The sequence below is a fragment of the Rhinoderma darwinii genome, chromosome 10 (genome assembly GCF_050947455.1).
Source record: "Rhinoderma darwinii isolate aRhiDar2 chromosome 10, aRhiDar2.hap1, whole genome shotgun sequence".
NCBI lineage: Eukaryota > Metazoa > Chordata > Amphibia > Anura > Rhinodermatidae > Rhinoderma > Rhinoderma darwinii.
This window is the reverse complement of record NC_134696.1, coordinates 91,810,498-91,825,181: the sequence shown is the minus strand read 5'-3', so window position 1 is coordinate 91,825,181 and position 14,684 is coordinate 91,810,498. Positions and strand designations below refer to the sequence as shown.

Sequence of the window (14,684 nt, the reverse complement as noted above, 5' to 3'; positions counted from 1 at the left end):
ACAGCAGTTTATTACCACATATGGCATATTTTCATAATCGGGAGAAATTGTTTTACAAACGTTGGGGTGCTTTTTCTCCTTTATTCCTTGTAAAAATTAAAAATGGCTACCTTTTTTCAGATCTTTCAGATTTTTACAGAATAATTCCAATGAATTCAGCAAAACAACTGTGTGGTCAAAATGCTAACTTTACCCCTAGAAAAATTCCTTGATGAGTGTAGTTTCCAAAATGGGGTCATTTTCCGGGGGTTTCCACTATTTTGTTCCCTCCAGTGCATTTCAAACGTGACACGGCACTGAAAACTATTCCAGCAAAATCAGAATTTCAAAATCCAAATGGTGCTCCTTCCCTTCTGAGTCCTGCTGTGGGTCCAAACAGCAGTTTATTACCACATATGGGGTATTGCTATAATCGGGAGAAATTGCTTTACATATGTTGGGGTCTTTTTTCTCTTTTATTCCTTGTAAAAATTAAAAATGGCTACCTTTTTTCAGAAAAAAAGTAGATTTTTACAGAATAATTCCAATGAATTCAGCAAAACAACTGTGTGGTCAAAATGCTAACTTTACCCCTAGAAAAATTCCTTGATGAGTGTAGTTTTCAAAATGGGGTCATTTTCCGGGGGTTTCCACTATTTTGTTCCCTCCAGTGCATTTCAAACGTGACACGGCACTGAAAACTATTCCAGCAAAATCTGAATTTCAAAATCCAAATGGTGCTCCTTCCCTTCTGAGTCCTGCTGTGGGTCCAAACAGCAGTTTATTACCACATATGGGGTATTGCTATAATCGGGAGAAATTGCTTTACATATGTTGGGGTCTTTTTTCTCTTTTATTCCTTGAAAAAAATTTAAAATGTCTACGTTTTTTCAGAAAAAAAGTAGATTTTCATCTTCACATACTAATTCAAATAAATTTAGCAAAAAAACTGTGGGTTCAAAATGCTAACTATACCCCTAGATAAATTCCCTGAGGGGTGTAGTTTCCAAAATGAGGTCACTTTTGGGAGTCTTTATTGTTTTGGCCCCACAAGACCTCTTCAAACCAGAGATGGTACCTAAAATATATGCTAAAAAAAAGTAGGCCCCAAAATCCACTAGGTGCTCCTTTGCTTCTGAGGCTGGTGTTTCAGTAAATTAGCGCACTAGTACCACATGTGGGGTATTTCTAAAAACTGCAGAATCTGGGCAATAAATAATAAGTTACATTTCTCGGGTAAAACCTTCTGTGGTATAGAAAAAAATGTATTACAAATGAATTTTGTAAAAAAAAAAATGAAATCTGTAACTTTCACCTCTACTTTGCTTTAATTCCTGTGAAACGCCTAAAGGGTTAAAACACTTTCTGAATGCTGTTTTGAATACTTTGAGGGGTGCAATTTTCAAAATGGGGTGATTTACGGGGACTTTCTAATATATAAGGCCCTCAAAGCCACTTCAGAACAGAACTGGTCCTTGTAAAAATCGCCTTTTGAAATTTTCTTGAAAATATGAGAAATCGCTGCTAAAGTTCTAAGTCTTGTAACGTCCCAGAAAAATAAAAGAATGTTCAAAAAACGATGCCAAACTAAAGTAGACATATGGGGGATGTTAACTAGTAACTACTTTGTGTGGTATTACTATCTGTTTTAGGGTATGTTCACACGAGGTCATTACGTCCGTAATTGACGGACGTATTTCGGCCGCAAGTCCCGGACCGAACACAGTGCAGGGAGCCGGGCTCCTAGCATCATAGTTATGTACGACACTAGGAGTCCCTGCCTCGCTGCCGGACAACTGTCCCGTACTGTAATCTCCAAATCTTGGTGTTTTTTTACAAATAAATATGTAATTTATCAACCAAATTTTTTCACTAACATAAAGTACAATATGTCACGAGAAAACAATCTCAGAAGCGCTTGGTAAAAGCATTCCGGAGTTATTACCACATAAAGTGACACATGTCAGATTTGAAAAATCGGCTTTGTCCTGAAGGCCAAAGCAGGCTCAGTCCTGAAGGGGTTAAAATGCAGTTGACATTATTTCATCTTTTTTTCATTGTAGTGCCTATGACAACTTATTAAAAAAATATCAGAAAAGTGAACGAATCCCAATATTACATATTAGGCCCCATGCACACGAACGTACTTTGCGGCTGCAATTCCCCCGAAAATTCATGGGAGGATTGCAGCCCAATTCATTTCAATGGGTCCATGCACACGACCGTGGTTTCCATGGTCCGTGCATGGTCCAGGAGCCTGGATCGCAAAAAGAACGGACATGGCTTATTACGGCCGTGTTTTGCGGTCCAGGCAGATAGAAAATAATGCACACAGCCATGTGCACGGCCCGCGATTTGTGGGCGGCTCGCGGCTGACACTCCGCTGCCGGCGACCAGAAAATGACGGCCGTGCACATGGCTATGGTCGTGTGCATGAGGACTAATAGTAATAATACAGTATAACATAGGAGTCCAAGTTTGCTAAAATATTCAGTCCCTATATACAGGTAAAATATCAAGGATACTGGTAGTAATGCACAATATTTATCTGGGGATCTGTCTGATTGCCAGTAGGAGTTAGGGAGGAATTTTCCACTCTATGGTACAAAGGAGCATAGAAAAGATAAGTGCTGACTGGGCGTATAGTGGCTGTTACTCTAGAGACTTTGTGGCAGGTATTGCGGGCACTGTGGTTGGCGCTGGTGGCACTGCTGGTGAGTCCCAGGTGTTACCATAGTTTGACTGATGCGGCCTTCTAAGAAAAAGGAAGCTGCTGGTGATTTGCACTGTGGTTAATAACATGTTTCAGAAGACTCTGTAGGGCAAACGCATTTAACCACCCCTTTGTTTTTGCCTAATAATGAGGAGTCCCTGCATTCATACAACCTAATAGGTCATATGGGGTCTGTCCAGAGTGGATGATCCTTTTATGACAGCACACCATGTGGGTAGGCATGGTACTGCGGTTTAGATTCTGAAGGATTTTCGTAGGGATTTTCCTCCATTAAAGTTTATGGTTTGTCAGTTTGATATTCCTGCAGTTCAATAAAACTTAAATCTCCACCTTGTGCCCCCACGGACCACACTTCTATGACATGTCTTATAGCAATTTCATAAAAAGTTGACATTGAGAAAAAATAAATAAATCAGTATGTATTCTTCACAACTCAGCTCTGCAAAACGGTACAGGAGTTCACATTTTCTCTACTCACCATGTATGAGGAGTCTCCCTGTGGTTGTTCTGCCTGCAAATGTAAATAACAGTCAATACAGAACTGATATGATGGTATAAGATTATATTGGTAAAAATATATTAAACACATCATATAAATATAAGGGCATGTTCAGATGTGGCCGAATTGCTGTGGAATTCCGCTGCGGACAGTCTGCAGTGGAAATCTGCAGCAAACTTTTTTCTCATTACTTTCTATGGCTTTTTAGGTAACTCGTTGCAGAAAATAGGCATGCATGGCCGCCATCGGAAAAGCAGTAGATTTTCACTGCGGGATTCAGCCATTGCAATGCAAAGGCTGAAATCTGCGTCTAGTCCACTGTGATATCCGCAACGTCTGAATTACCTGTCAAATTTTGCTGTAGATTCAATGCGTAATTACCACGGAAAAATTCTGCCACGTCTATACATGGCCTAAGAAGTGAATGGGGCGTGGCCGAATGCCGAGGAGAGCGGTCGCATAACTCGGAGCTCCACACCTAACCTTCACTAAACCGGCTCACACAGCACTTCCACCGCAGATTACCGGGAGATACAACACAGGATCCCCTGACAAGGCTCCTAGAATACAGAAATGGGGGAAGGCAGACCTAAAACCCCGGGCCCGGCAACTCTTACCTCTTACTATCCGCCGGCGGGAATTACACAAAATGGCGCCGGACGCTCCGGCCATGAAGAAACGAAGGAGTGTGCCGCTCCTCTGCTGACTCACCAAGCCACAGACACATCTCCCAGCCCTGAGTACCCCTCGGATTGCCCACCTCTGCTGCATAAAACAGATCACAGGTGAGTGCCATCTTCATCTACAGCATCTAAATTATGTGACCTGCCTGTGCTTACTCCCCATGAGGGATCAGTTATCAGTCTGGAGAGTATGAGGGGCTTGATGTCTGAACTGTGCAGTTCTTTACAAAAAGACTTCCACATTGCATTTACTTCATTATCTAAAGATATTAATGATATAGGGGACAGAACATCACATCTTGAAAGTAAGATGGATGATTTTACCTCTGCATACAACACTTTGGTAGATGCACAGAACGATACAGACGAGGATATAATGGCGGTTAAACTAAAATTAGCTGACCTGGAGGATCGCTCACGCAGAAACAACATCAGGTTTGGTGGCATCCCTGAGACCATTCAACCTGCTCAGCTTAGAGAATTTCTGACTGATTACTTTACCATCATTCTACCAGAAGCAGAACAGAGAGATCTAATCATCGACAGAGTGCATAGACTGCCCAAACCCAAACATCTCCCACAAACGACACCAAGGGATGTTCTGGCAAAAATCCACTTTTACCAGACAAAAGAGTCCATTTTAAAATTTGCTTTTAAAAACTCAAAACTTCCTGAACGTTTCGCTGGTATATCTATGTATGCAGATCTGTCATCAGCCACTTTAAACCGTAGAAGAGAGTTTGCTCCACTTACCAAGCAGCTACGTGATCATGACATACAATACAAATGGGGATATCCAGTTAAGCTAATTTTTACTAAAAATGGCGTCACCCACGTTCTCAACACACCTAAGGAGGCAGAAATCTTGAGGGAGAAATGGTTCCCGGAATCTTCAATGTCAGATCAGCAGTTGCTTAAAAGGAAGACCCCTTCAATGTCTCTGGAATGGACCAAGGCAGGTTCATTGAAGCAATCAAAAAATGATGTTGGCCTTAAAGCGGCCGCGCATTTTCTGGAGAGGAGAGGAGGAGACTGGGCCCATCAAAATGAATTTATTATTGAAATGTTGGAATTCGTTTTGAATTATAACTGCTTCTCTTTTGATGGCAAATTCTATCGTCAGATTCGTGGAACAGCCATGGGATCCTCTTGTGCACCATCATATGCCTGTTTACACTTGGGCTGGTGGGAAGAATTTATAGTATACCCTCATCCTCTCTTCAGAAAATGCGCCTCCGCTTGGCTTAGATACATGGATGATGTTCTTTTATGTTGGAAGGGACCATTGGACTTACTTGAAAGTTTCATTGGGGATTTAAACTCCAATAAATTAAATATCCTTCTGACCTTTACTTATAGTGAAGATCACATTAGCTTTCTAGATCTTAATATTCATAGGGAAGGAAATAGATTAAAAACGACTACATATCGGAAACCAACATCAGGTAATACCCTTTTGGCAGCAAGTAGCCATCACTTTCCCTCTCAAATTAAGGGGATCCCGATAAGCGAATTTCTTCGAATTCGCCGTAACTGTACTGATTTCAGGGACTTCAAAAGCGAAGCACAAGATCTATCATCTCGCTTTGAAGATAGGGGTTACTCCAAAAAAATGATCAAGAAAGGATACAATAGGGCATCTAGGCAGAATAGAGAGGAAATTCTCAAGAGAGGTAAAAAAGATAACAGTGACAATAGAGTCAGATTCATTTCAAGGTATGGGTCCCATTGGAACATACTTCGGAATTTGATGATCAAAAACTGGCCACATTTAACTTTGGACAAAAGAATTAACTCAATAGTGGGGAATGTACCGAGTATGGTTCCAAGAAAGGCCCCCACTTTGAGGAATATGTTGGTGAGTTCTGAGTTTAAGAGAAGGACCCCAAGTAATGAGAAATGGCTACAGAAACGCCCAAAAGGAATGTTCATGTGTGGCTCTTGTAAATGCTGTAAGTACGTTTTAAAATCAGACACCTTTCTTGATAGTGAACACAAAAGGGAATTCAAAGTCTATAATTTCATCAATTGCCGCTCAACCATGGTCGTTTACTCCATTACTTGCCCATGTGGGAAACAATATATTGGGAAAACGAAACGAGAATTACATGTTCGCATCAGCGAACATATTAGAGACATCACCAAGGGTGAAATGGCAAATCCTCTAGCTGCACATTTTAAAACATACCATGCCCAATCACCAACTGGCCCAAAATTCATGGGGATTTATCAACTATTCCAAGACAGAAGGGGAGGTGATCTCAACCGAACACTCCTCCAAAAGGAAACTATGTGGATTTATACACTGAGAACTTTGAATCCCAGGGGACTAAATAATGAAATTAAATTTAATATGTTCCTTTGAACAGTTGGGAGCCAAGAGGCTGTTTTATATTTCCCTCAACTTTCGGTATTTTCGAGTTAGTCAGTGTTGGATATAAACAATCTCTGATAAAAGAATGTTTGATTAAAAAATGGGACCTTTATTATGTCATCCCTGGAGAATGATTTAGGAAAATTGGGTGTGAAACTTTTGGATTTGATATATTTTTTGTTTTTTTCTTTGGAAACCTGATAATAAAATTTTAATATGTCTTTGGTCTGGATACCCCATTTTCCATATAATTATAATTTGTCTTCAGTGGTATGAGTATGAGCAATTTTATTCCCAATATGTAATGATCAATCAATTGGATAAATAATACAAAATGAATGAACATAATTTTCATTTTTTGCAATCTTCTATAGTGATGGGATTTGCGTTTAGCTCTCCGTGGGTGGTGGGAATTGGAGATCTATTGTTCTATGGACACTGGATCCCTATTCCTGCCCCCCTTGGAATTTCACGACGGCTCCTATTATTTACCATAGTCTTATATACGCATATGTTTAATATGATGAAATCTAGTAGTAAAATTATCAAACTAACATTGATTGTATTGAAATCGATTCTACTTTGGGGGTGGTGGGGACCCGGGTCCTAATGCCCTAACAGGTAATGGTTCTCTTTCCCTGCTTCCCCTGAAGTATTATTTGTATTTCATATACATATGTGTATGGTTGGACATATCCCATATAATATATATTAAAAGAATTGAACAGATTTCATCCTGTGTCAAAATGATATAATGGGGGATCCCTTATTGAAGAAAAATTAGTTCCTCCATAAATCCACTACAAAGTCTAGATAGTAGTAGTTATCCGTATTTACGGAAGAATTAATATTGATAATAAAATTCAGGTAGTAATTGTATTCCTATGCAAAATTCAATTATTGGTCTTATCTTGACCAAGTAGAGACACACCACTGATTGCCCTCCCCTTGATAAATACCGAATATATTTATGAATATGATTTTCTGGATATTCTAATTGTCTGTTTGAATATAAAAATATCTATGTCTGCTATTGAAATTGAGAGATATATATCATTGCGGCATCTCATGAAAGATTTAAATATATAATATCCATAATATCTTCGTGTGAAACATTATGTTTTTTATTATTGAACCAATGAATGAATCTGGGACACTATAAATATAGTGTGTTTGGCAGCATTTGTCAAACTGCTCTGAAGAAATCCCGTTCAGGGATGAAACGCGTCAGCTGTTCTAATCAACGGGGCGGGTAGTGACGTCCAAACCCTGCCCAGAGAATACCTGTCCAGTGTTGAAGATCACACGTGGAAAGGAACATACGTTGGAATTTTTACCTACCTGGCTGCCGGCGTGCGATCTTGTCCTGTTGGGTCCGTTCCTCTTGGAGTGCTTTTAACTCACCTGAAATATCAGTGTGCGATCCTGCATTGCTGGGCCCCTATCCCCGTGAGTACAGTGGTTGTTGCCCGCATGGATCAATAGAGGAGAGCGCCAAGGGAAGCAATGGCGGAGATGTGGATGCTTTGAAACTAATGTGTGGCCACACAGGTGAACTTTCCTTTTGAGGAGACCTGCCATTCCTCACCCCGGAGTTAACTGCCTCCCCGCATGGTCTTCCCGGCACTTACTGGATGTCGGAGGCGAAGGTAAAAACCCATATAAGCTTATATCTTGCTTCAAAGCCCAACTGCATGAGGGCTATACATCGACCCAAGGGTCTGTGAAAAGACTTCCTATCACCACAAGATTTGAATTGGAATTGTTGATCCACTTGATGAGAGGAAAAAAGCACGCTTCTAACCACATTCCTTTAATTCATGAGGCTATTTTTCTATTTTGAGAGTCAAGTCATATTATATGCATATAAAGAAAATCTCTTTATTAATATCATTACCAGCTACTCCAAATAGGTACTCTGGCAATATTGTGATATAAATTACATATATGTTTGGAAACCGCAAGTGTGAACACAGCCCAGCGGTTTTTCATTTTGAAATCTCTTTGTAAAATCGTGTAACACATATACATTATGCTATATATCCATCAGGCAATATCACCTATGTTTTGAAGGTTTATTGCATGTTCTCTTTCCTGGCCAGGAGAATTCTCTTTTTAAATTGTTATTTGTGTATTTATGTATAAATTTAACTTTGCCGGTATTATCTGGATTCAAAAAATAAAATAATTATTTATTCTTATTGAACCCAAGAGTGCCTAGCTATATTTCTGGATCATTTTTCTTTTTTTCTTTTTTCATTAATCTATATCAGGAATGGCACCGTGCTATATTATATTGCAATTTTGGGTTTGTTAGGTATGGTTTGCAATAACCACATCTTTTTTCTTTATACATCATTGAAGCAATCACCTACTCGCCCAAAATAAGGACTTAAGTTCGCAGTATACGGCCAATACGATTAGGGTTTGTTCACACACACTAATTACGGACGTAATTCAGGTGTTTTTGCCCCGAATTACGTCCGAAAAATGCGGCTTGAAAGCGCTGACAAACATCTGCCCATTGAAAGCAATGGGCTGACGTTTGTCTGTTCACACGAGGCGTGTATTTACGCTGTCAAAAGACGGCGTGTAAATAGACGCCCGCGTCAAAGAAGTGACCTGTCAATTCTTGGGGCGTAATTGGAGCCGTTATTCATTGACTCCAGTGAAAAGCTGCGCCAATTACGTCCGTAATGGACGCGGTGTTCAAGCGCCTGCACATGCCGTTACGGCTGAAATTACGGGGATGTTTTCTCCTGAAAACATCCCCGTAATTTCAGCCGTTACGGACGCTGCCGTGTGAACATACCCTAACTCAAGGTGTGAATTGCACTGCCATGTTATTTTATAAATTTACTTGCAAAATTCAATAAAAACAAATGTGATTAAAAAAAAAGAAGTGAATATGGAGACTTCCTGACTACATCAATTCTACTAAAAAAAAATGTAACCCCTTCCCGCACCTCGGCGTAAATGCACGCCCAGGTGAGCAGTAACTTCGCGCACCTGGGCATGCAGTTACGTCCGCGCTTTAACAGTTAACCGCCGCGCGGCCCTACACCGCAGTGGCGGTTAACTGTGCAGGGTGTCTGCCCTTCTCTCCCTGTTGCCGATCAGCGGCCTGTCGCCGCTGAAATCGGCAATTAACGCCTTGGATGCGGTGGTCGATTGCGATCACCACATTGAAGAGGTTTACAGCGGATCGGCAGCCCCCCACATGCATTTGCGGGGGCTGGCGATCCTTATCACGGCAACCAGAGGCCAGACAATGACCTCCGGGTTGCCATGTACGGAAGCCTCGGAGGAGCAGCCTCCGGCCGGTCTTCCGAGACTTCCTGTCAGTGTGACAGTTACGTCACAATGACAGTTAGAACACATTACACTACGTGTGTAGTGTAATGTGTTCCAGCAGCGATCAGAGCTGCAAGTCTAAGTGTCCCCTAGTGGGACAAGTAAAAAAAGTAAATAAAAGATAATAAAAATGTTTTTAAAAAGTGTAAAAATAAAAGTTATAAGTGACATAAACAAAGAATGCTTTTTTTCCTATAATAAGTATTTTATTATAGGAAAAAAATTAACACGTTAAAAAAAGTACACATATTTGGTATCACCGCGTTCGTAACGACCCCATCTATAAAACTGTAGTATTATTTTTCCCGCATGGTGAACCCCGCAAAGAAAATAAACGAAAAACAGTGCCCGAATCACAATTTTTTGGTTACCAACCCTCCCAAAATATACAATAAAAAGTGATAAATGTTGCATGTACGCCAAAATGGTACCAATACAAACTACAACCCGTCTCGCAAAAAACAAGCCCTTACACCGCTTTTTTGACTGAAAAATAAAAAAGTTATGGTGACACAAAAAATAATTTATTTTATAAATAAGGGATTTTATTGCACAAACGCTGCAAAACATAAAAAAATGATATAAATATGGTATCGCCGTAATCGTATTGACACGCAGAATAAAGTAAAAATGGTCATTTATAGCCCAGGCTGAAGGCCATAAAAAAACGAATAAAAAACATTGTCAGAATTGATGGTTTTTGGTCACCTTGCTTGCCAAAAAATGGAATAAAACGTGATCCAAAAAATTTGTGGTACCCCAAAATGGTACCAATGAAAACTACAGATTGTCCCGCAACGAATAAACCCACAGCTCCGGTGGAGAAAAAATAAAAAAAGTTCTGGCTCTCAGAATATGGCGATGCAAAATGTGCAGAGTGTCCAAAAGCAGATAAGATCGGGCGCCATTTATCAGTGTGACACCGGCCACATATCTGCGGATTATTATTTATTTAACCCATTATTATACCCTCTTATTATACCCTGATGTACCCCGCACAGATTACATATGCCCCCACATTATAAACTGAAACACCAGTAAAACCCCAAACAGAACAACTACCAAGCTACATTTGCGCCCCAAAAGCCAAATGGCGCTCCCTCCCTTCTGAGCCCTGCAGCGTGCCTAAACACCAGTTTACATCCACAGATATGGCATCGCCATACCCGGGAGAACCCGGTTAATATTTTATGAGGTATTTGTCTTCAGTGGCACAAACTGGGCATAACATGTAGTGCACTAAAATGGCATATGAGTGGAAAATTGTAATTTTCACTCCGCACCATCCGCTGCACATTAACCCCTTCGCGCACGACGACATATAATGCCTTAGTGTGGGGGTGATGTATGGAGCGTCTCACGTGAAAAATAAAGAATTTAAAACGGCAAAATCGCTGTTTTCTTGGTCACCCTGGCTCTACCTAAAAATTTAATAAAAAGTGCTCAAAAAGTTGTATGTACCAAAAAATGGTACCAATAAAAACGACCGCTCGTCCCTCAATAAATAAGCCCTCATACCGCTCTATTGACTGAAAAATAAAAACGTTATGGCTCTTGGAACGCGGGGAGGAAAAAACTAAAAAGGAAAAGAAAAAATGGATCAGTCCAGAAAGGGTTAATTACTTTCTAATGAAAAACCATTTATGACCACACGTGGGGTACAGCCGTACTCGGGAGAAATTGCTTTACAAATGTTGGACAGCTTTTTCCCCCTTTATCCTTTGTGAAATTGAAAAAATGCAACATTTTAGTGGAAGAAATGTTGATATTCATTTTCACGGCCTAATTCTAATAAATCCTGCAAAAGACTTGTGGGGTCTATATACCCACTATATCCCTAGATAGATTCTTTAAGTGGTGTAATTTCCACTTTTGGGGGGTTTCCACTGTTTTGGCCTCACAGGGGCTTTGCAAATGCGACATGGCACCGAAAAACCATTTCAGCTAAATTTGGGCTCCAAAAGCCAAATAGCGCTCCTTCCCTTCTGAGCCTTGCTGTGGGTCCAAACAGCAGTTTATTACCACATATGGCATATTTTCATAATCGGGAGAAATTGTTTTACAAACGTTGGGGTGCTTTTTCTCCTTTATTCCTTGTAAAAATTAAAAATGGCTACCTTTTTTCAGATCTTTCAGATTTTTACAGAATAATTCCAATGAATTCAGCAAAACAACTGTGTGGTCAAAATGCTAACTTTACCCCTAGAAAAATTCCTTGATGAGTGTAGTTTCCAAAATGGGGTCATTTTCCGGGGGTTTCCACTATTTTGTTCCCTCCAGTGCATTTCAAACGTGACACGGCACTGAAAACTATTCCAGCAAAATCAGAATTTCAAAATCCAAATGGTGCTCCTTCCCTTCTGAGTCCTGCTGTGGGTCCAAACAGCAGTTTATTACCACATATGGGGTATTGCTATAATCGGGAGAAATTGCTTTACATATGTTGGGGTCTTTTTTCTCTTTTATTCCTTGTAAAAATTAAAAATGGCTACCTTTTTTCAGAAAAAAAGTAGATTTTTACAGAATAATTCCAATGAATTCAGCAAAACAACTGTGTGGTCAAAATGCTAACTTTACCCCTAGAAAAATTCCTTGATGAGTGTAGTTTTCAAAATGGGGTCATTTTCCGGGGGTTTCCACTATTTTGTTCCCTCCAGTGCATTTCAAACGTGACACGGCACTGAAAACTATTCCAGCAAAATCTGAATTTCAAAATCCAAATGGTGCTCCTTCCCTTCTGAGTCCTGCTGTGGGTCCAAACAGCAGTTTATTACCACATATGGGGTATTGCTATAATCGGGAGAAATTGCTTTACATATGTTGGGGTGTTTTTTCTCTTTTATTCCTTGAAAAAAATTTAAAATGTCTACGTTTTTTCAGAAAAAAAGTAGATTTTCATCTTCACATACTAATTCAAATAAATTTAGCAAAAAAACTGTGGGTTCAAAATGCTAACTATACCCCTAGATAAATTCCCTGAGGGGTGTAGTTTCCAAAATGAGGTCACTTTTGGGAGTCTTTATTGTTTTGGCCCCACAAGACCTCTTCAAACCAGAGATGGTACCTAAAATATATGCTAAAAAAAAGTAGGCCCCAAAATCCACTAGGTGCTCCTTTGCTTCTGAGGCTGGTGTTTCAGTAAATTAGCGCACTAGTACCACATGTGGGGTATTTCTAAAAACTGCAGAATCTGGGCAATAAATAATAAGTTACATTTCTCGGGTAAAACCTTCTGTGGTATAGAAAAAAATGTATTACAAATGAATTTTGTAAAAAAAAAAATGAAATCTGTAACTTTCACCTCTACTTTGCTTTAATTCCTGTGAAACGCCTAAAGGGTTAAAACACTTTCTGAATGCTGTTTTGAATACTTTGAGGGGTGCAATTTTCAAAATGGGGTGATTTACGGGGACTTTCTAATATATAAGGCCCTCAAAGCCACTTCAGAACAGAACTGGTCCTTGTAAAAATCGCCTTTTGAAATTTTCTTGAAAATATGAGAAATCGCTGCTAAAGTTCTAAGTCTTGTAACGTCCCAGAAAAATAAAAGAATGTTCAAAAAACAATGCCAAACTAAAGTAGACATATGGGAAATGTTAACAAGTAACTATTTTGTGTGGTATTACTATCTGTTTTAGGGTATGTTCACACGAGGTCATTACGTCCGTAATTGACGGACGTATTTCGGCCGCAAGTCCCGGACCGAACACAGTGCAGGGAGCCGGGCTCCTAGCATCATAGTTATGTACGACACTAGGAGTCCCTGCCTCGCTGCCGGACAACTGTCCCGTACTGTAATCTCCAAATCTTGGTGTTTTTTTACAAATAAATATGTAATTTATCAACCAAATTTTTTCACTAACATAAAGTACAATATGTCACGAGAAAACAATCTCAGAAGCGCTTGGTAAAAGCATTCCGGAGTTATTACCACATAAAGTGACACATGTCAGATTTGAAAAATCGGCTTTGTCCTGAAGGCCAAAGCAGGCTCAGTCCTGAAGGGGTTAAAATGCAGTTGACATTATTTCATCTTTTTTTCATTGTAGTGCCTATGACAACTTATTAAAAAAATATCAGAAAAGTGAACGAATCCCAATATTACATATTAGGCCCCATGCACACGAACGTACTTTGCGGCTGCAATTCCCCCGAAAATTCATGGGAGGATTGCGGCCCAATTCATTTCAATGGGCCCATGCACACGAGCGTGGTTTCCACGGTCCGTGCATGGTCCAGGAGCCTGGATCGCAAAAAGAACGGACATGGCTTATTACGGCCGTGTTTTGCGGTCCAGGCACATAGAAAACAATGCACACGGCCATGTGTACGGCCCGCGATATGTGGGCGGCTCACTGCTGACACTCCGCTGCCGGCGACCAGAAAATGACGGCCGTGAACATGGCTATGGCCGTGTGCATGAGGACTAAGGGTATGTTCACACGGCAGCGTCCATTACGGCTGAAATTACGGTGATGTTTTCAGGAGAAAACAGCTCCTGAATTTCATCCGTCATGGCATGTGCAGGCGTTTTTCACAACGTCCATTACGGACGTAATTGGAGCTGTTTTTCTATGGAGTCTATGGAAAATGGCTCCAATTACGTCCCAAGAAGTGACAGGCACTTCTTTGATGCTGGCGTCTTTTTTACGCGCCGTCTTTTGACAGCGGCCCGTAAAAAAAATGACCGTCGGCACAGAACATCGTAAAGCCCATTCAAATGAATGGGCAGATGTTTGCCGGCGCATTGGAGCCGTATTTTCGGACGTAATTCGAGGTTGAAACGCCCGATTTACGTCCGTAAATAGGGTGTGTGAACCCAGCCTTATAGTAATAATACAGTATAACATAGGAGTCCAAGTTTGCTAAAATATTCAGTCCCTATATACAGGTAAAATATCAAGGATACTGGTAGTAATGCACGATATTGATCTGGGGATCTGTCTGATTGCCAGTAGGAGTTAGGGAGGAATTTTCCACTCTATGGTACAAAGGAGCATAGAAAAGATAAGTGCTGACTGGGTGTATAGTGGCCATTACTAGAGACTTTGTGGCTGGTAT

The 14,684-nt window shown here is 40.4% G+C and overlaps 1 protein-coding gene across 1 annotated transcript in view; it reads right to left on the bottom strand.

The window, feature by feature from the left end:
* Positions 1-14,684, bottom strand: part of LOC142662633 (cell adhesion molecule CEACAM8-like) — a 64,327-nt gene that overhangs the window by 15,048 nt on the left and 34,595 nt on the right. Inside the window, exon 7 of the mRNA XM_075840844.1 lies at positions 3,192-3,224. Within this exon, the coding sequence (XP_075696959.1) occupies positions 3,192-3,224 (33 nt within the window). The remainder of the gene's footprint in view (positions 1-3,191; positions 3,225-14,684) is intronic.